This window comes from Sus scrofa, chromosome 13 (genome assembly GCF_000003025.6).
Source record: "Sus scrofa isolate TJ Tabasco breed Duroc chromosome 13, Sscrofa11.1, whole genome shotgun sequence".
Lineage (NCBI taxonomy): Eukaryota > Metazoa > Chordata > Mammalia > Artiodactyla > Suidae > Sus > Sus scrofa.
The window spans coordinates 203,683,022-203,710,140 of record NC_010455.5 but is presented as its reverse complement, the minus strand read 5'-3'; the positions used below and the strand labels follow the sequence as shown (position 1 = coordinate 203,710,140).

Genomic DNA, 27,119 nt, shown 5'->3' with positions numbered 1-27,119 from the left:
CGTTAATTTGTTGATTAATGTAGGGAGAACTGACATTTTTTATGAATTTGTTGCGGGTTGAATTGGTCCATCAAAAATGTGTGCTGAAGTTCTAACTCCTGGTACCGCAGAATGTGTCTCTGTAGGGAACAGAGCCGTGGTGTTGTGATTGTCGATGTGTGCGTCCCCTTCACCAGCCTGGGGGATGCTTGGGGCTCCCTGTACTCAGGCCCCACACCCAGCACAGGCCTGACGTGTGGTCAGAGTTCAACAGATAGGCGGCAGATTCTCTCTAAGAAGGGAGTTCCTGTCGTGGCTCAGCGGTAATACACCCAACGAGTATCCATGAGGACTTGGGTTCGATCCCTGGCCTTGCTCAGTTAGTTAAGGATCCGGCTTTGCTGTGAGCTGTGGTATAGGTCGCAGACATGGCTCGGATCTTGCATTGCTGTGGCTGTGGCTGTGGTGTAGGCTGGCAGCTGCAGCTCTGATTCGACCCCTGGGAACCTCCATGTGCCGTGGGTGCGGCCCTAAAAAGACAAAAAAAAAAAAAAAAAAAAAAAAAGGAACACGTTGGCCACCCCCCTGTCTGGCACATAGCAAATGTCTAATAAAGGGTAGCTTTAGTGTCACTCAAGCGTGCATGAAAACGCTTATTTTTACGTGGCCTCTAGGCCCAGCTATGTCTGTTAAACTACTTGCTGCCCGTTCAGAATCCTCAGTGTCTCCCCCTCTCCTGGAGGTTTCCCAGAGGCAGGAGCCCTGATTTTGTGCTTCCCCAGCACCCGGCACAATGCCTGCGGGTAAGAGATTCTCAGCGAATGTGCAGCATTTAATTCACAGGCGGTCCAAATCTAAGCATTATCTTTATCGCCAGCAGCATTTTCACAAGTGTCAATGGCTGGGACTCTGCATAATAAAGTAGGAAAAGGCGAGTATGAAGCCGGGCACAGTCCAAATCGAGGAATAGAGTCCCTTCCTCCCGCTCTACACCCGCACAGGGGCAGGCACGTAGCCAAGGTGCCTGCAGCCGTGGAGCCTGGCAGGAGGGTCACCGGGGAAGAGCCCATGGACAGGCAGGCCCAACACCACGTCCTGAGCTCTGCACCCAGGCCCCCCCGGCCTTCCATCACTTCTAGATTGAAAGGCCTGGGAGCGGGGAGGGAGGCCAGTCGCAAGAGGAGTCCTGGTCCCTGCTCTAGGGACAGTGTTCATTGGCATCTCTATGCGTTAGTGGCTTCCTTAAAAGGTGTGGGTGTGTAAACAGTACAACCATAATCTGAAGGAGTGAAATTTATAGGCAGAGTATATAGAAAACGGATGCTTCAAATCACAGCTTAACAGCCACCTCCTCCAGGAAGCCTTCCCTGACCACCCATCTTCGGGCACGCCCCTCCTCCACTCCTATAGCACCCTGTGTGCCTTGACAGTTGGTGGGCTTGTGACTGTTTATTTAATATCTGTCCCCTACTGGGTGGTTGTCCCAATGAGGATCTAGTGACCTCTTGGGGTGGGTCCTACATCTGAGGAACTCTGAGCCATGTCCCTGCATCCCCTGCAGTGACCAGGACACACACTAGACCCGTCATATGACCGGTTGACTCTCAACTCATGTTTTAAGCAATGAAATCATCCCCAAAGATGCTCTCTTCTGCTTTTGCAGTGATTTGCCGAGAACTCAATGCATGACCGTATGTTACTTGCCTAACACAGCGGGTCTCTGCCAGGGGTGGTTCAGGCCACGCTTGAACAAGCCCAGCAGTGGAAACTGCCTCCGTCCGTCCACCGCGACTGTTAAAAGTTCTTTTATTTCTTGCACCAAAACAGACCTTCCTGAATCTACGGCCCTCTTCCCACCTGAAACGCTTTGGTCAGATGGCATCCCTTCCAGGGTTTGAAAGCAGATGCCACTCTTGGTTTTCCTGTTTGCTGGGCAAAGAAAAGGTCTCGAGTTCTTCTGCTTGTCCTGCCATGACCACCTCCCGGTCCTGCCCTCTGGTCACCTCCGAGGGCCACCCCCCTGGTGTCATGTGCCCAGGCTCAGGCACGACGGAGCCGGTGCCCCCTCGTTCAGAATGTCTGACTTGCTCTATGTGGCCTGCAGCCCCGTGGTGGCCTTGGCTGCCACGTCCTTGGTTGCAAGTGACCACTGCCTCTCCTCCGGGTGGACCCTGGGGACCCCTCCTCACCCTTTCCAGCGTCAATGCCCCAGTGCACGGCCTGCCCATCAGCCTGCACGTCCGCTTCCTTCCCCCCCCCGGGCGCCCCCCTCCTTCTCACGGTGCCTCGCAGGTCCCTGAATGGGCTTCCGCACCCTGTCCCATGGCCCTTCTCTCTGAGGCCCCTTCCCCTTCCCACCCGAGGGACGACTGTTCTCCGTGGAGAAGACAGAGCAGGAGTGTTGTCCCCTGTGTCCCCAGCAGGTCTCCGCCTTTTCTGAGCTGCCTCTTCATTTTATACACTTTGTGTAATTTCGTCTCGCAAACCTCTGGTCGTCCTCACTCACTCTTGCTTCTAACAGCTCCTCTTCTTCGTTTTTCCTTTTTTTTTTCTTCTTTTTTCCGTTGTTGGCCGCCCCACAGCACATGGATGTTCCTGGGCCAGGGATTAGCTGCGACCTAACGCTGCAGCTGCGGCCATGCTGGATCCTTAACCCACTGTGCCAGGCTGGGATTGAACCTGGGTCCGGGCACTGCAGAAACGCTGCCGATCTCACTGTGCCGCAGTGGAAACTCCAACTAGCAGCTCTCCTTCAGCTTGAGTCTCCTCTATTTCATTTGTCCTTGAGAATCCGCCGCCCTCCTGACTCGAGTGTCTAACCCCTGGGCTGGGCTCAACTCGGGCACCCAGTACAACCACACGCCCCGTGAGCTTCCTGCGTCCCTTCCCACCGGGGGTACCTGAGCTTTTTCCGAGGCAGGGATGGGACTCTGCACGCCCCATCTCCTCTGCCACCGGGCTGTCTGCGGCGTGTCCTGGGATCGTACCTACATAACAACGGATGTGCTGACATCTCCCTCCTAAACCAAGGGACAGATGTGACCACACACAGCGCTCCCACCCTAAGTTCCCACAAACCCAGAGGAGTCACGGGAAATCTGGGCCAAGTTCCCTCCTTCTGCATGGGGCCAACTCTCTGCGTTGCTCCTCCTTGTCCGGAAGCCAGGTCAAAAACTTGTCCAGAGTCTTCGTCTGAGCACAGGGCTTCCAGCAGATGCTGGGAAAATCAAAATCCAGTCTCATTAGAAACTCCTGCAGAGACTCTGTGCGGGTCACGGGCTGCAGCAAGAGGGCTCTGGAGCTTGGGGACATCCCAGCCCCCTTTCTCACCAGCTCTCTGTAACTGGGACTGAGTTTCTGGACCTTCGCAATCAAAATAAAAATCCCCGCTTCACCAGGGTGTTGTAGGAACAGAATAGAGCAGTTGCTCCAAACCCAAGCTGTGCATCAGAGAGCCAGGCTTTACCAAAGCACAGATTTGGGGCACCATCCCCACAGATCGTGACGGCATGGGTCTGAAAGCGCAGTTGTCAACCAGCTCGGAGCCCTTTCCAAGGGGCCCACAGATTTGAGGACGGCAGCGCTCATGACAGGTGCCTTGACTTCTGCCGAAAACCCTGTCGGCTCTCCTCGCGGAGGCGGAGGCCGAGCTCCGTGCTCACACCCCTCCCGGCTTCCCTTCCTGCCCGTGGGGGTGGGTGGGATGGCACACCCAGAGGATGATTCGGACACGGACCCTGCCAAGGCTGTGTTCTCTGTGTGCAGGTCCATCAGGGGCCCCCATGCTGAGGCCCCACCCCTGTCTACACTCCAGAAACTGTTCCTCCCCTCTGGCCCTCCTGGACCCGGGAGGGAGAAGCTCCCACCCTTACTAGGAGTTGGGACCTTCAGTGTCCCCGCAGGTCCCTCGCGCCCAGCTCACACCTCGGTAAACAGACCTCTTACAAACCATCTTCCAGTGTGACCTTTCAACTCACTCTGAGGCCACATGCTCTCTCTGCGGCTAGAAACCACCACGCCGTCCCTCCGTCCAGACCTTCCCCACCCACGGCTGCACGGCCGGCGGCTCCACCTCCAAGCGCACCTTTTCCTTGGCGACTCACTTCCCCTGAGTTCTTTATTTCATCTCCGCTGTCTATATTCCTGCTCCTTCCATTTGTTTCAGTTGGCAGTTTCATCTGCCCAAGAGCGCATCTCTCTGTGATTGTTTTGTGTTACATTTTCAAGCACACTTTGTTCGGAATCCAGGACCCGCCTGTTTGCACATCAGCACCTGAGGGCAGAGGTGGCATTTTTACTCTCCTCCTGGGCAGCCGCTGGCCTGTTTAAATTCTTCCTTTGAGGCCGTATCACTTGCTGGAGTGTGTTGGGATATTTAAGCAGACTTTTTCCTCTCCATTCCGTTACTCTCAGGTCCTCCAGGACGACACATTCCTGCTCGTTCTTGTCGTCTTGAGCTTTAGCGGAACATCCATTGCACAGGGTTTGGAACCACATTCTGACAGTCACGATGATCACAGCCGTCATCTTTTTCTTGCAAAATATAATCTTCGCAAGAAAGAAGCTGAAAGCCCAGCCCATTCTCCCAGGATCGCTCCCTTCCTGCCTGAGACCCCGAGACTGTCACTCCCGCATGGGCTGTACACACGATTCCTTGGCGGGAGGAGGGGGCGGGCAGGAGACAACAGTGTGCCCCTTCGGGCTCTCAGCTGCCCCCCAGACACACACCCTCAGGGAGCATGGCCCTGCCTCCATCAACCCAGTCAGTTCCAGAAACCTCCAAGGTGGCCTGGGCAGAACCACCAACCACCTCGGGCGTCGGCTGCTTAGCACCTGTCTGGGCATTTTGCAGCACCCAGGTTCCTCTCTGTTCCCCCAAGGTCTTCTCCAGAAGGCCGGGCTTCCTCCTGGCGGGACAGGGCTCCTGTCTCTTTCCTGGTTTTGCAGTCCCTTCCGTGCCCGTGCCCGTCCTTCACTGAGCGCCTTCCTGCGGCTCTCCCTTCCTTTGTTATCTGCAGCACCTTCTCTTTCTGTGTCACCTGCTTCCGCCTTCGGTCTTCTGGACTCAATGATACCTTTCCTCTTAGCTGGAATATCAGTCGTTGGTTTCTATTAGGCTCCATTCCCTGCACTCGAGGGCACTCAAAGGCAGCCCTGAAGCCACATCTTTTTCCTCCGAGTCTGGAAAATCTTGCTCCTTTGGTGACCACTGGGCAGAGCAGCACTGAACTTCCATGGTTAATGTGGAAAGGGGGGTGGAGGCCCCCCCAAGACCCAGAGTTCCGTATATTTGCCATTTATTTATTCATCTATTAAACATGCATGTATTGTTTGTCAGGCTCTGTGTGAGCACTGAGGATACAGCCCTGGACGTGGTCAGCACGGTCAGTGCCCTTGTGGGGCTGAGAATCCATCAGGGGACACAGACTCTCGCTGAAGTTCTTACAGATGTGATGAGCACAGGGCAGCAAGGCACAAGGACCCTGGGGCGGTGGGCATGGGTTTACAAGCATCCTCTGCTACCATCTCAGGGGGCCCTTGGCTCTTCCCCACCAGCATCATCTCTTGACCAGCTGCCCCCAGTCAGCACCTGCCCAAACTCCTTCTGAAATAAGAACCATTTACTGGTGTACTTACCCTCCAGTGGTCAAAGCTCTAAGACCAGCAAGCACGCAGGTCATGGATTCAGTGATAACTCTTCCTATGAGTCATGTGCCATCTTTAAGACTGGCTGTGGCTGAAAAATAACTCCTACCATAAAGGTTTGGACACAGAATGATTTCAAAAATTAAAATTGAGAAGTGCATTTGGTAAGCAGTGTTTATGCTAGAAACGAAGATTAGTTTTTTTGGGGGGAGGGGGAAGGGGTGATTTCATTCTCACCACGCTCCTTTTGGAGAAGGAGGGCTCTGACATGGCTAAAGGTTTTGCTGGCTCTCAAATACCTTTTAGGACCAGGGACTGTTTCCTTTTCAGTGGAGGGCTGTGCAAACCATAATTTCTTTTATCATCCTGTGCAGTGAGTGCTTGTTGTTCACTCGACCAGCATGACTTCTGTTTTCCTCTGTGATTTCTGCCAGGAGGCCTGTTGTGTTGCCTCGGACAAACCTCCCCCAGCCCAGCCGCACCCGCGGCCTTTGCCCCCCCCCCCACCCCCGCCTCCGCGTGGGTAAAATGCGTGTGCGATGCGGCGCCCCCTGGTGGCCAGACCCCCAGACCACGGGGAACGTTGCATTGAGAATTCACTTTGAGTTGTAACTTTTTTTTCTTTTCCTTCTTTCTTTTTTTTTTTGTTTATAATTCCTGCTTGTGAACTTTCCAAGGCAGAGGAAAAAAACTCACGTCTCTATCTCTTCTTTTTTGAAAAACAAAACCCAAAAGACTCCTGGGATTCTGCTCAGAGAACCAAAGATGTTTCCCCTCAGCTGAACTCGGCCACCATCATTGATATCCACCCTTCCTCCACCTACAGCATCCGCATGTACGCCAAGAACCGGATTGGCAAGAGCGAGCCCAGCAACGAGCTGTCCATCACCGCGGACGAGGCAGGTACGTGTGACCTTCCGACGGGGGGCAGGGGTGGGGAGGCCCGGGGGGAGCCGGTCGGGGCAGAGTCACACCTTGGATGAGAGCTCCCCAAAGCTGGACGCCCCGTCAGAAACAGACGGCGCCCTGCCGCCCACTTTGAAGGCACTGCCCTTCCAACAAGACTTAGGTCAAGGTTCTCACACCCGAGATGTAAAAGAAAGACGCGTGAATTTAAGAATCTGGTGAGATCTCGGGAACCTCCATCCGTAGAGCCCCTTTGTCTGGATGCATGAATCCAGGTCGACAGGAGAACCGTGAGCCTGTGTCTTGCCGGGGTGCCTGTGCAGCCCCGAGAGGGAGGGTGGTTGACTGGGAAACAGCAAGAATATTCTCGGGGTTGTGGAGACAGCCACACAGGTTGTTTTAGTGACCAGAAGTGGCGCTATTTCCCTAATCAACTGCCTTGCTCTTTTGGGGCTGACAACATAGAACATAGAGAGAAGCAGCTTGAAGACAAAACAGCTCACACGATCCTACCAACCTAGAGCTACCCACCAACACGTTGATATCACCCACTCAATTATTCATCACACACACACACACACACACTAGGATGCACACCCTCCAGTGTGGTGGTTCATTCACTGTTACCAGGGAGTAGCAACCCCTGTTTGCAGAAGATTGAGCTGTGGCAGTGAACGCTGCCTGTCCATCTGCCTCCTGGCCTGAGAGGAGGAAACTGGCTGCTTTGGGGCTTTTCTGGGGAAGAAAAGGGAAGGAACCGAAGCCAGCTCACCTTTGGGGGCAGAAGAGTGTCCAGCCCCAAACCTCGCTTTTCTCTTCCTGCCCCCAGTCAGAGCTCATCAGCTACTCCCTACTGCTGCGGCGAGGCTGAAAGCTTGGCCGCAGATGCCTGGTTCTGCATCAGCAGGATTAAGGGCTCATCCCCAAATGTCACAGCCTCCCCAAGAGGTTCGCCTCACCTTCCCACTGGGCTGGCACCTGACTGCCGTCCCCCACCTACTTCGCTGTGACCCCGTGGCGGCACTTGGAGTAGACAGCGTGCTTCCCTGTCTCTGAAGTACTTTCCGTCAATCTGTGGTTCTCCTCCCACCATTTCTGTAACTAATCCCGTAGTGTTAGGGATTGTTGTGTGTTTATTGTTTTGTTGAAGCATAGTTGATTTATACTGTTATATTAGTTTCATATTTAGAGCAAAGTGATTCAGCTACACCCACAGGTGTATTCTTTTTCAGATTCTTCCCATTGTAATTTATGACAAGATATTGAATATAGTTCTCTGTGCTGTACAGTAGGTCCTTATGGCTTTTCTCTTTGATATGTAGTAGGATGTGGCTGTTCATCCAAACTCCTCATTTATCCACACTGCCTCCGTTCCCTTTGGTAACCACAGGTTGTTTTCTGTGAGTCTGTTTCTGTGTTGTCAATGAGTTCATCTGCGTCCTATTTTAGATTCCACACAAAAGTGATGTCATGTGGTATTTGTCTTTCTCTGTCTGACTTAACTTCATTTAGTATGGTACTCTTCAGGTCTGTCCATGCTGCTGCAAATGGCATTATTTCATTCCTTTTTATGGTTGAGTAATATTCCACTGTATATATGTGCAGCTTCTGAATCCTTTCATCTGCCTTGGCTGTTGTAAATAGTGCTGCAATGAACATTGAGGTGGACATACCTTTTCTGATTAGAATTTTTATCTTTCTGGGTATATGCCCAAGAGTGGGATTGCTGGATCATAAGGTAACTCTAGTTTTTTAAGGAACCTCCATACCATTCTCCATAGCGGCTACACCAGTTTACATTCCCACCAACAGTGTAAGTGGGTCCCTTTTTCTGCACACCCTCTCCAGCATTTATTATTATTTGTAGGCTTTTTGATGATGGCCATTCTATCTTATTGTATTTTGGTTTTTTTGGCCGTGCCCTGGGCATGCTGGGAATCGAACCAGCACAACAGCAGTCATCAGAGCCACAGTAGTGACAGTGCTGGATCCTTAACCCACTGAGCCATCAGGGAACTCTGACCTTATTGTAGTTTTGCTTTGCATTTCTTTTCAGTGGTTCATTATCATAAACACTATTGTGATGAACATCTTTGTGATATTTTTTTTACTGTTTCCGACATTGATTTTTATGTTAAATTCCAAGGACAAGAATTGCTGGATCAAAGCAAATGCGGCAGTGTAACTCTTTGGATATGCAAAACCAACATTGTCCCCAAGGAACTAGGTCACTGTCGACAGCTTCTCCTGAGCTGCACATGAGCGGTCCTTTCTGGACTCCGGACCATGTCAGTTCTTGAAAACTGTTTGCAAGGGTGGGTGACAGGCTGGCTTCATGCCTCAGTGTCTGTGAGGAACCACTTCGCACACGTGGAGACGCTCCGCGTGTTTTCTCTTCTGCAAAACGCACATCGCGAGGCCTTTCTCCTCCTCACAAATGATCCAGCAGCTTCGCTGGAAAATTGAAAAACATCCCAGCCTATGAAAGGACTTTGCATGGCTCTGAAATAATTAGGCTTCTGCAAAAATAGACTCTTATTTAAATATTTCTGTAAACAAGGAACTAACTTCCTGGCATTTCGTCACGTCTGGCATCTAGGGAGAATAAGTCGCCTCTGAAGGGAACACCCTGGCTTGGGGCTGAGCTGTCTCCTTGCCGTTAGCCGCCTTCGCAGCCCCAGCCCTGTCGCCAGCCTTCCCCTAAGGAAGCGATGCTCTCTCCGGGAGGCCCCTCTCGCTGCTTCCGTGTTGCCGGAACCCATGCTGCTGCTGCTGCTGCTGTTTCTGTCACTGTTTCCTCTGTGACCTCCCTGCAGCTGCCGTTACCAAGGCAACACTTCCCTCTCCAGCCAGGAGGCCAGGTGGATGGCCCATCCTGGTCCTGGTCCCCAGCGTGCATCTCCGCAGACAGGCAGATGCCAGGCTCCTCCTGGTTCCTGGGCTGCCGGCTGCCCCACAGCCCCCCATTCACTGTCCAGACGAGCTGAGGGAATCTAGGGAAGGGAAGCTCTGGGCAGAGGAGAGCTGCAGAGCAGAATTTGCCCTTGTCTTGGAGTAGAGCTTAGTGTGCCTGAAACCAAAAAGCCGTTTTCTCACCTGTGACTCCTAGAACCCTGGGCAACGCTCTGACCCACGATGCCCTCTTAAGACCTGCCCTCGGTGGCCACAGATGGTCCCTGCCACCTGCTGGTGGGATCCCAAGGACATACCTTGAGGAGCTGTAGCCACCTGGAGAGAATCTTTTCCCACCCTTTCCCCTTTCCCTAAAGAAATGAGGTCACCTCGGAGGCAGTGAGAATCCTCAGGTGGAAGCTTCTGGAAGTTATAGCCCTGCTCATTTTTAAGGCAGTGGAGTGCCCCAGTCTCAGGCAGCTGAGCACGCCTCCCGGGCCCCAGCTGAGGAAGCAGGTGAGGTGTGGGCCTGGCCTCCCCAACCCTGTTGCTACTTTGAAGCCACCTGGACTCCCTGTGCTGTGGCCTGATCGGAGATGAGCTGTCCCTTCCTGCCCCTTCCTGCCTCGAGCAGCGTCCACCCCCTCGTGGAAGGCCCTGCAAGGTCTGCCCTCCTTTGCTGAACCGCCCTGGAAAGGCCGGCCAAGCCCACCCCCGCACACTGCCTTTCCCAGTATCCCGCGACCTTCCTGTCCCTCCCCCAGCACCACGTAGAAACCTTTGGGGGGAGGTTGTTTCATTTTGTTTTTCCATCAAACAAAATAAACTTCTTTTCAGGTTTGGGGTTTTATTGAAGGATAGTTGATTTGCAGTGTTTGATCACTTCTGCTGTGCGACAAAGCGATTGGGTTCTACTAGAAGTCTTTGCGACGCTCGCCGTGAGCCCTGTGGTCATTTCTCCACGGGACCTTGTGCTGCCCGTGGGTCTGCTCCTCGCGTGTCTGGTTCGGGGATATGACTCGAAATGTCCTTAAACACGCCTTTCAGGATTGTCTTAGAACACACAATGAGCTCTGTATGTGTGTGTGTGTTGAATATACAGAGGGTTAAAACCACACTGAAACTTTGCTTTTTTTTTTCTTTTTTTCCTGTCTTTTGTCTTTTTAGGGCCACTCCCGGGGTATGTGGAGGTTCCCAGGCTAGGGGTCTAATCAGCGCTGTAGCCACCGGCCTACGCCACAGCCACAGCAACGTCAGATCCGAGTCGTGTCTGCAACCCACACCACAGCTCACGGCAACGCCGGGTCCTTAACCCACCAAGCAAGGCCACCTCATGGTTCCTAGTCAGATTTGTTAACCACTGAGCCACGACGGGAACTGCAGCTTTTTATTTGTCCTCATCATTTGAAGTTTTATTGGCGTCTGGGTGATTTGCAGTGTTGTGATCGTTGCTGCTGTACAGCACGGTGACTCCGTTAGACAGGTCCACACATCCCTTCTCCTGCAGATTCTTCGCCCACACAGACCATCACAGAGTGTTGGGGGAGCTCTCTGTGCTGTGCTGCAGGGCCCCGTCGGCCGGTCCTTCCGGAGACCCGCACGAAAGCTTCGAATGGCTGCGTGAGAGGGAAAGGCAGAGAAAGGCAGGAGAGTAGGTCTGGAAGGTGGACGGTGGACGGAGGCGGGGGGAAGAAGGCGGCGCACCCATCAGAGCTCCAGCAAGGACCACAGGAGCCATCGGAGCTGGTGGCTGGAGCCCAGTAGAGTGGTGGCACATGCCACCGGTAACCATCATGCCACACCTTTCAGTTTCGCGTCCGGCAAACCACTGCCCGTGGGCCAAACTCCACTGACAACTCTCAAGCTGAGAATAATTTTTACATTTTAAAAAGAAGAAAAAGATGCGGAATATGCACCTGAGACAGCATGTAGCTCGCAAAGCCTACGTCTTTACGATAGATTGGGTGGGCCCTTTACCGAAGCTGATTCCAGCTCCCTAACGCAGGTCTCGCCGTGGCGGGGATCTGCGTTTTGGATTCTGTTGTGTCATCCGGTGCGAAGCTGGGGAAAAAGGAACCATGGCCATTCCTGCAGCAGCCCAGCCGAATGCTGGCAAAGAGCACTGTTCCGAGTGCACGGGAGCACGGTCATTTTCCTGCTAGAGTCACCGACGCATCGTGAGACCCTCTGATACGGTGACCTCAGGAAATAGCCCCAAAGCACAGATCACACTGTCTAGTGCAGGTCCTGACTCCCCGCTGCAACCCTCAGCCCCCAAGAGGAGAGAAGTGGTGGAGTCATTGTCAAGAGCAAAGGAGATGAGCTCCTCGGGCCGGAAGGGCGCCGGCTTGCCAGGCTTCTTTGACGCATGTTGCACACGCAGCTGATCTTCACCCAAGACCAGCTTCCCCGCCCACAGCTGTGCCCTGAAGGCTGCGAGTCACTGAGGGCCTGTGACAGCGGGGGGTGGCTGATCCCGTCATCCTACTCTTTATGAATCTGCCCGTAGAACTCACCTGTCCCATCAAGCGGGAGCTCGCCCAGCAACCACTGCATGTTCAGACTCATCCAAGAAGGGACAGCCAGGATCACGTCGCGGGAGGGTCAACGCAAGGAGCTGATGGGCTTCCATCGGATCTGGCGCAGAGTTGGCACCCTGGCTTCCTCACTGATGACACTGCAGAGTGGCAGCTGTGATCGGGAAGGGTCCCTGTGCGCTGAGCTGGAGGCAAAGAGGCGGGGGGGGGGGGGGGAAGATGAGGGTCTGAGGCATCACCATGTCACAAGAGACACATGATCAGCGGGGCAAAGGGGGCCCAGGGTGGCATCAACTGTCCCCTTCCCTGAGAGGGTCCCCTGTACCGGTCTGCCCGCTGAGAACCAGGGGTGCCCTGCTCCTGAGTCAGCCCTCCTTTCTGTAGCTGTCATTTTGTCCAGCGTCCATTGAGAAATGTTGGAAGTTAGGCCTAAGTACATCCCTGCCCTTCTTGCTGTTCCTCAGCCATGCCCAGTACATTCCCCCCGCTATCCCGGAACGTTCTGGAAGAGTCTGGAATTATTCTGGGATGGTTTGGAATGTCTTTCCCCCTCCTCCGACACTGCCTTCAGGTCTTTGCTCCAATAGCATCTTCTCAGTGGGTCCTGCCCTGACCTCCCTGGTTAAGTCCCAACCCACTGGCCACTCAGGACCCCGGGTGCCTCCCTCCTTTAGCATCCCCTTTAAAAAGGAAAAGAACCCGTCGCCGTCAGATGCCACAGCAATGCGGATTTCTTTGCTTTACCATCTATTTTTGGTCCCTCCCAGGGAGGCAGGAAGAGTTGCCACTTTGTTCCCTGCTGTGTCCCAGACACCCAGTCCAGCATTTGGCACGGCATTTATTTAATAGGTGCTAAATAAATCATAGTTTACGTGAATAAGCTATTGATTCAATAAGTAACTATTAAATGAATTCATCCTCCCCATCTAGGGATCACCCCTTCCTGGTTCTGCGTTGGTTTTTATTAAGCCCTGCCCTGTCTTGGGCACCTCTGCCCAGCAAAGAACGTTCTGCTCACCCACGCTGCTTCTACCAGGGGTGACCATGTAGCTGGGGTCACGCGGTTGCCCCTCGGTCCTTGTTTTTCCCGTTTTTGCACCCAGTCTCTGCCCAGCTTTGGACCTGGCACACAGCACGCCTTCAGTAAATTCCCCAGTAAGGAACAAGATAGACTTTTCGGAGCACTTCCCTTGGGCGGCTCGATGCTGCCCCATCAGCTATTAAGCCCCACGCCTCTGGGTGAAGCCGGAGACTGATCCATGGAGGAGGGACTGTTTTGAGGGCAGAAGAAAATGGTGAGGTTTGAACCTTGGCAACGACAGCTTTGACAGCTAGGAAGTGTCTGCCATTGCAGTATTTTCAGCCGAACAGAATTAGTGAACCTCGCCTTGCCTGGAAGCAACATTGGGAGCTGTAAATACAGTCTGCACGTGTCACTTCACTGATCACTTCTTACTCACAGATCGAAGAGTTTGGGCTTCTGTAGAAATGCGGAGGGTATGTATTTTGGAAAATCACATCCATCGGTCCTTAATTCTTCCCTTTAGCCTTCTCTTCCCACAGGAAAACATCCAGATGTTCTGGTATAAAAAACTATGTTTTCTGTTTATAGTATAGCTTCAGTTCGAGCGCGTGTAAATAAATTCTTCAGTGTCCACGCGGGTTTCAAATTTAGTAAGTGCGTGGATGCCTGATGGTTGATCCTCTATCATGTCAGCATCGGGAATCCCGTCTGCTACGGATTTTATGATGTTACAGAAATTGGCCTTTTGTGATGAGACGAGGCCCCACGGGGAAGCAAAAGCACAGCTCAGGAGTTGTAAGGAAACACGAATATTCCGGACGCAGACTTCCTTTTTGTATCATTTTAAAGTTTTGTTCTTATACGGCTTGAGAAACCTAGCGTGGAAAATTCAGCGCCCAGACAAACATTCTCCCTAATTCCATTGGCCACGGTTCTAATGTGTGTAAGGTTACATTCTTTTAGCTCGGTCTTCATACCGTTTCTATTGTGACTTTATTTTTAACAGCGGAAAGATCTAAATTCCTTCATTTCAGAGACCGGTCAGATGAATAGATGAATTAATTACTAACGAACCACTGGAGTCCTGATAGGCTAAGTAAAAACGGTTTTGTGTTCTTAACAACAGCCAGGTCTGGAGTTCCCATCGTGGCTCAGTGGTTAACAAACCTGACTAGCATCTATGAGGACTCAGGTTCAATCCCTGGCCTCGCTCGGTGGGTTAAGGATCCGGTGTTGCCATGAGCTGTGGTGTAGGTCACAGACTTGGCTCGGATCCTGTGATGCTGTGGCTGTGGTATAGACCAACAGCTGGAGCTTCGATTCGACCCCTAGCCTGGGAACCTCCATATGCCTCAGATTCAGCCCTAAAAAGACAAACAAACAAACAATAGTCAGGTCTGTCCTGGAGGCAGGGACTGCCCACCCCCATACTTCATGGGGGGCCTTCATCAAACACCAGACTAGGTTGAAAAAAGCAAATTGCCCCCAATTCTCAATTGCATCATCAACTTAATGTTTTCTGATAGAATTGAGAGCATTTTAAAAAAACACTGTCCTGGTACCTCTGCTTTTGACTACGAATCTGTCTCAACAAGAAAATGAAGGCTGGTGTTCCCGTTGGGGCTCAGCAGGTTAAGAACGCCATATAGTGTCCTTGTGGGTGAAGGTTCGATCCCTGGCCTCATTCAGTGGGTTAAGGATCCGGCACTGCCATGAGCTGTGGTGTAGGTTGCAGATGAGGCTCAGGTCTCACATTGCTGGCTGTGGTGTTGAATGGTGGCTACAGCTCTAATCCAACCCCTAGGCTGGGAACCTCCATATGCTGTGGGTGCGGCCCTAAAAAGCAAAGAAAATAAAGAAAAGAAAAGAAAGGTTGTGACTCTGCCCTCCCCAGAGAAAGTGGCGCAGAGGCCAAAGGGCCAAAGGGTACAGAGTGGGCTGTGCCCCAACACTGACTCAATTTCTAGCAGGCAGTCTCCTTGCTCGGTCTGATTTCGCACAATTACATTAAAATAATCAAGCGTCGGTCTTGTTGTCAGGCCTTGAAAGAGGCTTTCAAGGATTTTTATGGATGAAGCACAGAACTGCCCGTGTGGGAAGGGGATCTGTTCCGCGTGCTCTCTTGGACCTGAAATGTTCCCGCGTAAAGGGCTTGGCAGAAATTTGGTGCAGAGCCATAAAAATGGCCACAGTGCACTGGATGCCAGCCTCTCCCTTGGTGACTGTTCTAGACACTGGCCTCAGTGCTGGCACAGCCTTTTCATCTGAAGAATTAGTAAATCCAGGAGGCTGCTGGACCCCCAGAAAACTCAGGGTCCCCGTGACCTGCTGGGGAGGGAGAGGCGGGCTCCGAGCTCCAACCTCTGCACCCTGCTCCATCCTTCACAGCGAGAACCTGCTCTGGACACGGTTCCTGGGGCCACACAGTTTCCAGTCTGTTGGGGGAAGAGGGAAAGACAGACGTGCAGACAGACATCAGCCGCAGACGTACACCTGACCCTGCTGTGACGGGTCCCCAAGCCAAGGAGGGCGGGAAAAGACGGGCTCCGACCTGCCCGAGGACAGGCATTTGGATTCCACTGTGCTGATGGCCGGGGCTGGGACCTGGGGGGCAGGAAGGCAGACACTGATGGGGCAGTCTGTGCTCCAGGTTCATGCCCCCTCGAAAGAGGTAAAATGAAGACCAAAATGAACGTTTAGGAGCAAAACTGCAGCCGGGGCCAGGCGTGGATGCTGGGCTGGAATAGGCTGTGGGGGCAGAGGCTCTGAGCCTGGTGGGGACAGAGGCCAGGAGAGCAGAGGGCAGGGATGTTTGAGCAGATTCCAGAGAGGGCACGGGCTGGACTGCAAGGGGAGCTGGCAGAAGGGAGCAGCCTGAGACCTGACTCTCCCTGGTTCTTGTAAACGCCTCCCGTGGCTGAGCAGACAAAACCTCCATAGCCCCACTTGCCTTCAAATTCATATTTCTAGGATGTAATGAATCGTCTTTTCTGGAAAATCGGCTCCCTTTCTTGGCATCCTTATGTTCCCACTCTCCCACCAGACTGTGGAGTTGTCCCCCTCCCTTCCTGTTGGGAGCAGCCTTCAGGTCGTCTTCCTCCACTTAGTGGCAATCCCAGCAGTCATTGCTTCCCTCCCCTTGGCACTGCTTAACCGCGCAAAAATGCCCAGCGACATTTCTCCTGCGCATGACAGTGGCCTCATAAAGTCTGGTGACCAGGCACCCTTCCTCCTTTACGTTATCCTCATCAGTGAAGTCGCCCATGGGTCCGTGTTCTCTTCAGCAGGGCATACTCTTTCCCACAGGCTACTGCAATAGTCCAACCTTCTACTGTGTTCCTGGTGCCCACTCTTCTCCCCTTCTAACTCCTTCTGATTCTGGTGAGAAGAAAGAATCATTTGAACGAAGGAGCAAGTGTCCCTGGGGCCTCGCTCACCTTGCTCCCTCCTCCTCCCGTCCCAGTGACGTTTTTTGATGCCCCCGCCCCCCGCTTCCATCCTCTTGCTTCTTTCTCTACTGGGATGTTGTTCCTTCAAGAGCAACTTTTTTTTTTGCTCATCTGAGCTTCTCCTCTGACCGTCCCAACGCGCAGCGAGAACAGTCACCATCACTGCTGCTGTGTTCCGAGCGCACTGTTTTCGTTACAACCCTGACGTTAATGTTATGGTCCCATTATCTGAGGAAGGAAACTGAGGCACAGGAAAATTAAGTATCCTGCCCAAACCACTCAGCTCCTAAGTGAGGGAGCTGGACTTGGAACCCAGGCAGAAAGCGTCAAACGCCCATCACCTTAGCAACTCCACAGTCGTGGTATCCCTCGGGCTTCTCTCTCTGAAAAATGGAGCACGTGTTCCCCTCGCTCCCTCCGCACCCCCAGTGTGGCCTTTCTCCCCTTCCTCCCACTTCCAAACGTTCAGGTGGGTTTGGTCACCATTCCCGTTTTCTTCTCTCCCAGTGCCCTCACCTTTCTGCAAACCGGCAAGTCCATGCCCAGAGAAATGGCCCTTTTGCAGCTCAGCAGTAATGGAAAAACTGTCTCGTGGACAGTATGTTGTCATCCAGTGGGGTGTCTTCCCGTCGAGCTCTGGGTTACCTTTGCTTCTGCTTCTCAGAAGATACTTGACTGTGTGCTGTGTCATCTTCCTCTCGGGGTCCTGATTAGATGACAAGCTCTTGCAGGACAGGGGTGTCCCCTCTGAGTGCTACGCTACGCACATGGTACCCGGTCCACAGCCGTCGACCGTCCCCAGTGTAGTTGGCACCCCTACAGCCACGGGAAACACGCAGGTGTAAGTCACGTGCTTTGTTTTACTTTGCAGCTCTGTGCCTGCCCTCTGGCTACAGCCCCAGATTAAGAGTTTTTTTGCGGGAACGTATAGAGAACTAAAAAATCAAAGAGGCTCAGAGGCAGAGGCCCCCTTTTTTTTCCCTCCCCAAGTATTTCCGAGCATCCTGAGGGATGGACCCCAAACAAGACTTCCAGAAGAACGAGAGGAATCTTGAACCCGCCATGATAGAGTTTTATCAAAGAAATGCATTACAGTAGTTTGTTGCCTGGAAGTTGACCTATCAAGGTGTCAAAAATAAGATGAGGAAGAGTACAAAGACAGGGCCTCCGAATTGATTTCTTTCTAGGAGCAGGTGAGCACAAGGTAAATTTTGTACACAGTGACTCTGCAAAATGGGTTTTCCCACTAAAGCTGAAAACAGCGCTGTGTTGCCGGGGCTGTGTGTTGCTGTGTGGGCTCCAGCCCGCCCTGATCCAGTCTCTAACCTGTGCGTTTGGTCTTCCCAGCTCCCGATGGCCCACCGCAGGAAGTCCACCTGGAGCCCGTATCATCTCAGAGCATCAGGGTCACCTGGAAGGTAAATGGAGCAAACACCTGTCTGCCTGGCGCTTTTTCCTGGGGGGCCGGGGGGGGGCACTTCACTCACCTCAAGTCATAGGATGCCAGGACGTGAACGTTTTATGAAGCTGTTGTTTTGCACAGTTTGATTAAAAGCCCTCTCGTGAAAGTCCAATATTTATATCCCCATTTTGAATACTTTCACAGCAAATCCCGTATCTACAGAGGGTGAAGGTCCGGTGCCTTGTGTTGAGGGTTGGATCCTGACTGGGTGCCACGTGCCCTTCTCCATGCACATCCTGAGACAGGCGTGCATGAGTGCACGCATTAATTTCGTTCCAGGGGAAGCTTTTTCCCGATTGCTTTTCCTAAATGGTAACTCGCAGTATGGCAGAGAGCCCAGCAAGAGGCAGAGAGGAGAGGCTCATCGTGCCCCCAGCCCGCTGGGGCCTCGCGCAGCCCAGCTGCAGACAGTGGTGCCCCCAGCCAGGCCAGCAGGGACAGACTGGCTGCTGGTCAGCCGAGGGCTCGTCCCCAGCTGCTGGAAGAGAAACCTTGAGCCGCACTGCAAACAACCAGGGCGCTCAGCCTGCCGTCTGCTCCTGCCGAGTTTCTCCTGAGAAAACGTTCTCCCTGAAGGCAGCAGTGCTGAGTTATAGTCCGGCCCAGGCTCGGCACAAAGCAGCATGGGGGGCACCGCTGCCCCAGGGACCATGAAGTCACTTTCCTGGGGGCTGAGCCGCTTGGGAATTCGTCCCCTCCTCTATGTGCTCCTGGAGCTCGCTGCTTTCGCCCGCTTCCAGTTTGTCTGGAAGGCTGTTGCACCGTCTGCAAAGCGGCACTGGCTTTCCAGTCGAGGTCTCTCTCTCGTCGCGGGTCTTTTCCTCTTAGCTCTTCCCTCCCCCTTTTGTCTGTGTCCTCACTCAGAGGGGAAGGTGACAGCCACAGCGAGGTCTTCAAACCGCACACCTCGCTGCCCCTTGAAAACCTCATCCGGTGCACCTCTTGTTTTTTGTTTTGTTTTTTGTTTTTTGTTTTTCCTTCTAGCGTCAGCTCTTTCATACATTGACCAGCCTCTCTAACAAAAAAAAAGGGTTTTCCTGGTTGGGGTGGGCACCCCCTCGGGTCTTAACACAGGTTCATGCAAAAAGCCCCTTTGTGCGAATTTTTACGGCCCCGGCCATCAAGGTGTGACTCCAGCGGGCAGCAGGCCACGACTGTTCGGCTCTCAGACAGGGCAGGCCGAGCGAGCGGCGTGGGGAGGGGGCTGTTCACCTTTGTGGGCACATCTGCCAGCTGGGAGCATCACACACTGTGTCATGAAAGGCCCGCGGCAAGCCGCAGCCCCACACGCAGCCCCGCCGCTCTGCAAAGGGATTGCTGACTCACTCTGCCTTGACTTAAAACTAGGACGTTTCACCCGCAAGCCCTCCGCATTCTCTTGCCTTTTGCCACTGAAAAGACCAGCTATTACGGTGGCCCCTGGAGCTTTCTGTGTCCTGCATGAGAGAGGTGTCTGTCCACAGAGCTCTCATAACTAAAAATAGACACTTCAGAGGCTTTGCATGGTATTGCATCCTTTCTGTCGCCATAGAAAAGCAGCAGGAAAGGTCAGTAGATTGCAGTTAAATTTCTTCTTGATGTCAAAAGGATGAGCAAGTGGTGGACTCTTCAAAGGAGACCTTGCCTCTGTTAGTCTGGGAACCGATGGTATCGTCCTGTTCGCGGGACCAGAATTTATCCGGGGTAGCGGGCTGCTCTTGCCCAGCCTCTCGGCAGCAGGCAGGTATGTAGGTACCACGAAGGGGAGGGGGGCTGCCCACTGATCAGCTCTCACTCACGCTGGCCTGATTGTGTCCTGAAGGTGCGTCACTGAGTCCACCAAACCGCACGCAAGTCTAGGTCATCCAAAGGGGGGTCCTTACATCATCTTATGGTCTACACTTTGGGTGGAGAGGTTAATAGGAAGGAGGAGAAAGGAGGAAGTAAAGAGCGAGGGAGAAGCGTGTTAGCCCAAGGAGGGGCCCCACCTCCGCCAGGCAGGATGGAGGCATCGGGGGACGGAGGCCGAGACCCCCCCGGGGGTCACAAGGACTCGTCAGAAGTAAAGTGCACTGGATGGAAAGACAGAGGGAAGAGCAGCTCCGGGCATTGGGGGCGGGGGGAATACAGCCATTTTAGACACTGAACCTCTTCAAGGTCAGAGGCAGCTTGGCGGCCCCTTCATTAGGTCAGAGGCAGATGCTGGATTTGCGTAATCATCCCTGTTCAAGCAACACTTCTGGAACCACAGCTTCTCGTGAACAAAATTAATCAACCTCCCTTTTGTTTTAGTTATGTCTTTCACCAAAGAAAAGTTTCCACTTTCTAAATTTTCTGTTTCTTTTTCTTTTTTTTTTTTTGGCTTTTGTCCTTTTAGAGCCACACTGGCGGCATGTGGAGGTCCCAGGCTAGGGGTCTAATCGGAGCTGTAGCTGCGGGCCTTCGCCACAGCCACAGCAATGCCAGATCCGAGCCGCATCTGCGACCTACGCCACAGCTCACGGCAACGCCAGATCTTCAACCCACTGAGCAAGGCCAGGGATCGAACCCGCAACCCTGTGGTTCCTAGTCAGATTCGTTTCTGCTGCGCCACGACGGGAAATCTATTCAACTTTTTAAATTTTCAAGTCCAGCGGAGGTTGCCCATGGCCCAGACTGTAGACTCCCGCCCCCTCAAAGGACAGCCTAGCGGTCAGCGTCGGGCTGCTGCACCACGTCTCAGGTTTGCCTCCTTCCCCCAGTTCTAAGGGACCGGGGGAGGGGCACACTGTCCTCCGCGCTCCTCCCCCCTCATCACCGCCCTCGCCGTCTGCATCCCACCCCCCACCCCCATCCAGTCCTGCTTGCTCGGCCCTGCGGTCCTGCCCGGCTCCCTCGTGGAGACGTGGGGCTTTTCCAAGTGGACTTCACCCCACGCTTGTGGCCCCTGTGACTCTGGGTGACAACTCCAGGCAGTCCCCATCACGTGCTTTCCATGGTCCTTTTGGGTGCCTCTCTGCTGCTGCTGTGTGAGCTCCCGAGAAGCAGGGAGGGTCTTGTTTGGCTTTGATCCCAGTGGCTGGCAGGTCTGCGTGGACAGATGGCGCTGATGAATGTGTGCGTATCTGAGTCGGGAATGACAGGGTGCCTGTGACGCCCGCCTCTGAAGCCCAGGTCTCTCGGAAGCAGCAGTGCAGAAGGCACCCTGGCTTTCAGGATCTCCAAACACCAGGCTGTCGTCAAGGGCGAGGGTCTGATTCAGGCTACAGTAAAATCACTGGATCGTTTAGGGCTGGACACCTAATGGTGTGACCTGCGCTCCAGGTACCAGACCAACCAGCCTCGCTGCTGGAGTCTCTGTGACTCTTTACTGCAAGAAAAATGGCAGGAGTGACCCCAGAAGTGTGGGACAGAACGCAGAGGAGACGGACATCTGCGCGCCGCTGAGGTGCCAGCTCAGGCCACTGAAATGTAGAGGCATCGTCCAGGTTCTGTTTTATTTATTTTATTTATTTATTTATTTATTTATTTATTTTATTTTTTATTTTTTTTTCCCACTGTACAGCAAGGGGATCAAGTTATCCTTACATGTATACATTACAATTACATTTTCCCCCACCCTTTGTTCTGTTGCAACATGAGTATCTAGACAAAGTTCTCAATGCTACTCAGCAGGATCTCCTTGTAAATCTATTCTAAGTTGTGTCTGATAAGCCCAAGCTCCCGATCCCTCCCACTCCCTCCCCCTCCCATCAGGCAGCCACAAGTCTTTTCTCCAAGTCCATGATTTTCTTTTCTGAGGAGATGTTCATTTGTGCTGCATATTAGATTCCATTTATAAGTGGTATAGTATGGTATTTGTCTTTGTCTTTCTGGCTCATTTCACTCAGTATGAGATTCTCTAGTTCCATCCATGTAGCTGCAAATGGCATTATGTCATTCTTTTTTATGGCTGAGTAGTATTCCATTGTGTATATATACCACCTCTTCCGAATCCAATCATCTGTCAATGGACATTTGGGTTTTTCCATGTCCTGGCTATTCTGAATAGTGCTGCAATGAACATGCAGGTGCATGTGTCTCTTTTAAGTAGAGTTTTGTCCGGATAGATGCCCAAGAGTGGGATTGCGGGGTCGTATGGAAGTTCTATGGATAGATTTCTAAGGTATCTCCAAACTGTTCTCCATAGTGGCTGTACCAGTTTGCATTCCCGCCAACAGAGCAGGAGGGTTCCCTTTTCTCCACAGCCCCTCCAGTCCTTGTTATTTGTGGATTTATTAATGAGGGCCATTCTGACTGGTGTGAGGTGGTATCTCATGGTAGTTTTGATTTGCATTTCTCATATAATCAGCAATGTTGAGCATTTCTTCATGTGTTTGTTGGCCATCTGTATATCTTCTTTGGAGAAATGTCTATTCAGGTCTTTTGCCCATTTTTCCATTGATTGATTGGCTTTTTTGCTGTTGGGTTGTATAAGTTGTTTATATATTCTAGAGATTAAGCCCTTGTTGGTTGCATCATTTGAAACTATTTTCTCCCATTCTGTAAGTTGTCTTTTTGTTTTCTTTTGAGTTTCCTTTGCTGTGCAAAAGCTTTTCAGTTTGATGAGGTCCCATGGGTTTATTTTGCTCTAATTTCTATTGCTTTGGGAGACTGACCTGAGAAAATATTCATGATGTGATGTCAGAGAGTGTTTTGCCTAGTTCTCTTCTAGGAGTTTGATGGTGTCCTGTCGTATATTTAAGTCTTTCAGCCATTTTGAGTTTATTTTTGTGCATGGTGTGAGGGTGTGTTCTAGTTTCATTGCTTTGCATGCAGCTGTCCAGGTTTCCCAGCAATGCTTGCTGAATAGACTTTCTTTTTCCCATTTTATGTTCTTGCCTCCCTTGTCAAAGATTAACTGACCATAGGTGTCAGGGTTTATTTCCGGGTTCTCGATTCTGTTCCATTGGTCTGTCTGTCTGTTTTGATACCAGTACCACACTGTTTTGATGACTGTGGCTTTGTAGTATTTCTTGAAGTCTGGGAGAGTTATGCCTCCTGCTTGGTTTTTGTTTCTCAGGATTGCTTTGGCGATTCTGGGTCTTTTGTGGTTCCATATAAATGTTTGGATTGTTTGTTCTAGTTCTGTGAAAAATGTACTGGGTAATTTGATAGGGATTGCATTGAATCTGTAGATTGCTTTGGGTAGTATGGCCATTTTTACAATATTGATTTTCCCAATCCAGGAACATGGAATATCTTTCCATTTCTTTACATCTTCTTTGATTTCTTTGATTAAAGTTTTATAGTTCTCGGCATATAGGTCCTTTACCTCTTTGGTCAGGTGTATTCTGAGGTATTTGATTTTGTGAGGTGCAATTTTAAAAGGTATCGTATTTTTGTATTCCTTTTCTAATATTTCATTGCTGGTATACAGAAATGCAACTGACTTCTGAATGTTAATCTTATATCCTGCTACTTTGCTGAATTTATGAATCAGTTCAAGGAGTTTTGGGGTTGAGTCCTTAGGGTTTTCTATGTATAGTATCATGTCATCTGCATACAGTGACAGTTTGATCTCTTCTCTTCCTATATGGATGCCTTTTATTTCTTTTGTTTGTCTAATTGCTGTGGCTAGGACTTCCAAAACTATGTTGAAGAGCAGTGGTGAGAGTGGGCATCCCTGTCTTGTTCCAGATTTGAGTGAGAAGGCTTTCAGTTTTTCCCCATTGAGTATTATATTTGCTGAGGGTTTATCATAAATGGCTTTGATGATATTCAGGAATGTTCCCTCTATACCCACTTTGGCGAGGGTCTTGATCATGAATGGATGTTGAACTTTGTCAAATGCTTTTTCTGCGTCTATTGAGATGATCATATGATTTTTGACTTTTTTTTTGTTAATGTGGTGTATGACGTTGAATGATTTGCGTATGTTGAACCATCCTTGTGAACCTGGGATGAACCCTACCTGGTCATGGTGTATAATTTTTTTGATATGTTGTTGGATTCGGTTGGCTAAGATTTTGTTGAGAATTTTTGCATCTATATTCATCAATGATATTGGGCGATAGTTTTCTTTTTTGGTGGTATCTCTGTCTGGTTTTGGAATTAGGGTGATGGTGGCCTCATAGAATGTCTTTGGGAGTATTCCTTCTTCTTCAACCTTTTGAAAGAGTTTAAGGAGGATGGGCATCAGATCCTCTTTATATGTTTGATAGAATTCGCCTGTGAAGCCATCTGGTCCTGGACTTTTATTTGTAGGGAGTGTTTTTATGACCTCTTCAATTTCATTTCTAGTGATCGGTCTGTTCAGTTGGTCTGTTTCTTCTTGATTCAGTTTCAGCAAGCTGTAAGGTTCTAGAAAATTGTCCATTTCTTCCAGATTGTCAAACTTGTTGCCATATAGTTGTTCCAGGTTCTATTTTAAATTGTCTATTTTATGTCGGACGAAGGCTTAGAAGGACCTTCTCAATACTTTCATTATGTATTTTGAGGTAAATAAAGATGCTAAGATGGGTGTGGCCCTAAAAAATCAAAAAACAAAAAAATAAAACTTTCAGAGTTTAGAATATTTAATTATTATAGGTATCTCAAAACATTTACCCAGAGAATGCAATTTAAGGCAGAGACCTTTTTTTTTTCTCGTTGACATAAATGTTTTGTTTTGAATGAGAAATCTTGTTTAGAGCCATAGGATATGCTTAAAATGTGAAGTTTTCAACTGCTTAAACGTTGCATTACGGAAAACAGTGGTCTAACTGACTCAGGAGAAAATTCGTGAAGATAATTTTGTCACTTTCTTGCCCTTGTAGCCTACTCTCTGATTGAGATTTTATTTAGCATGAACAACACTGCCGAAGAAACACATGATTTCTATGAAACATGAACATTGAGTATGTCAGGATTTAACTGAGCTTTAGTAAATCTGAAAAATCCCATTACCTCTGCTGAGCACCACATCTTCCCTGCAATGGGAAGGTGGCTGAGTTTGCCATTTAAATTCAAAACCATGTGGAGTTCCCACTGTGGCACAGCGGGTTAAGACCCCAGCATAGTCTCAGTAAAGTTTCGGGTTCCATCCCTGGCCATGCTCAGTGGGTTAAGGATCTGGCATTGCCGCAGGCTGTGGCATATGTGGCAGATGTGGCTCGGATCCAGTGTTGCCATAGCTGTTTCGTAGGCTGGCAGCTTCGGCCCTTCAGCCCTAGCCCAGGAACGTCCACAGGTGCAGCCCTAAAAAGAAAAAGAAAAAAGAAAAAAATTAAATTCGCAACTGCCTTATTTCCAGAGACCTTCCTAGCAATGATTTAATCCACTGCAGACTCCACTTGACTCTGACCTCCAAATCCCTCTGCCTCCAGGAGAAGGGGCGCCTCACTGGAAAGAAGCATCTCCTAGCCCTGGTAGTTCCCGGCTGGGATTCCTGGGAAACCCAGGAGCATTTGTTATCTGCGTGCTGGGTATACCCAAGTCTGCACAGCCTCCTGAGGGTGGACGATTTGCCCAAGATCTGAGGGCTCGCGACCTTCAGATAGAGGTCCCTCCCTGCCCTGGCACCTGTCTCTACCTGACTGCTAAGCAGTTGATGCCCTCATGTATGTGAATGCCAGGATTGCACAGCACATGGAAAGATTCACCAAATACTATTTCCTCTTCCTACTCCTTCCAACCTCATGATATGAATCTTACCAACCCTGATAAAGTTAAAGAAAATAGGCAACATGTACATTTTTACCTGCTACCATTTTCTTTCTGAATCGTGGCCTTAATCTCAGCATAACTGGAGTACTGAGCTGATACCCTTCTTTCCTGTATCAGCTGAGATTCAAAAGAGCTGCCTTGAAATTAGTTTTTCTTAATTTTTTTAACTTTTGCTTTAATCCTTAGACTATGAAAAATTGCAAAATTTGCATTTCTTTTATGAACGAATCCATTGGTTCTGGAGTTGGATTTTCAGCAGTTGTATTAAAAATCCGATGACCAGTATGCCTGACAGGTATTTAAGGAATTATCTTCCCTTCCCTCTCTTTTTTAAAAAAGTTTTTAGAGAGTACAGTTGACTTACGGATTTGTGTCAGTTGCAGGTGTACAGCACAGTAAATCAGTTACACGTGTACATGTATCCCGTCTTTTTTAGGTTCATTTCCCATAGAGGTTATTACGTAGCATTGAGTAGCTGCCCTGTGCTGCACCCTAGATCCTTGCCAGCTAGCTATTTTATATATGTAGTAGTGTGTGTATGTCAGTCCCACCCCCTAATTTATCCCTCCCCCACCCAGCCTTTCTCTCCTAACAAGAAACATCCAAACTGATTTCAGAACTCTTGGTCGGCCACATACAGTAGGAGTATTCTCCTGTAACTTCTCACAGTTGACTGGACCTACGCTCTGAGCAGGTGGAGGGCGTACTCTCTTTGTTCACTCTATTCCCAGTAGAAGCGCAGTAAATATTTGTTAAAGAGATGCATGAGGCACACATTGTTTCCTTTCCTGTTAAAATATGCATATCAAGAGGGGGGAGCCTTTCCTCTGGAAATCTCTGGACCCCTTCAAAAGCCCCACGTGACTATCTTAGCATCTTATGTTTTTGCGCACATGTGAAATATTCAGATCCCTGTCATTAAACGATTCATTGCTTATTTGCTTCTTTTGGACTCTATTCTGCATCTCTCCCTACTTGTTCATTGGATTAGCCCTCTTGGCTTAACCAAGTGGTTGGCCTTTTCCTAGGGTCCTAGGAATTGGGACCCCAGTTCTCTGTCCCAGAGCAGAGCTGCCAGCCTGCCTGCTCAAAGGATCCTGGCTGGCCTCCCAACCTAAGCAGGCTGGCCTCTTGGTTCCCAGCCCCAAAGTGCAGCAAGATGCTGGCCACCTTTCCAAAGACTGCTGAGCCCCCAAGAGTTTGGGATGCAGGCCCGCACCTGGGCCTGCTGGGAGGACAGGCTGGCTGGGGCTCAGCCTGGGAGGCTTGTTCCATTCAGTCCCAGGGAAGAGGCGGGGCTTCTCAGCTGACTCAGCGGAGAGGATGTAGACGGAGCTTGGACTGAGGACTCAGACCAAGGCCAAGCCCATTCATCAGCTCACTGTCCTTTCAGATGGTTTCTTCTGAAAGCTTCACACTGCGCCTGGATGAGCCTGGCGTAGCACAGGCTCTGTGAGAACAGACACGCCGCTGCTCTGCTTTAGAACTGTCAGGTTACTCTCATTTAGCAGATAAGGATGGTATTTTTGCCTTGACTGATGGAACATATTATAAGAAATGCAAATAAAAGTAGTGAGCAG

At 50.8% G+C, this 27,119-nt stretch overlaps 1 protein-coding gene across 1 annotated transcript in view; it reads left to right on the top strand.

Annotated features, from left to right (window-relative positions):
• DSCAM (DS cell adhesion molecule) overlaps nucleotides 1–27,119 on the top strand; it is a 725,315-nt gene that overhangs the window by 581,939 nt on the left and 116,257 nt on the right. The window contains 2 exon segments of the mRNA XM_021071497.1: nucleotides 6,361–6,528; nucleotides 17,781–17,851. Coding sequence (XP_020927156.1) covers nucleotides 6,361–6,528; nucleotides 17,781–17,851 — 239 coding nt within the window.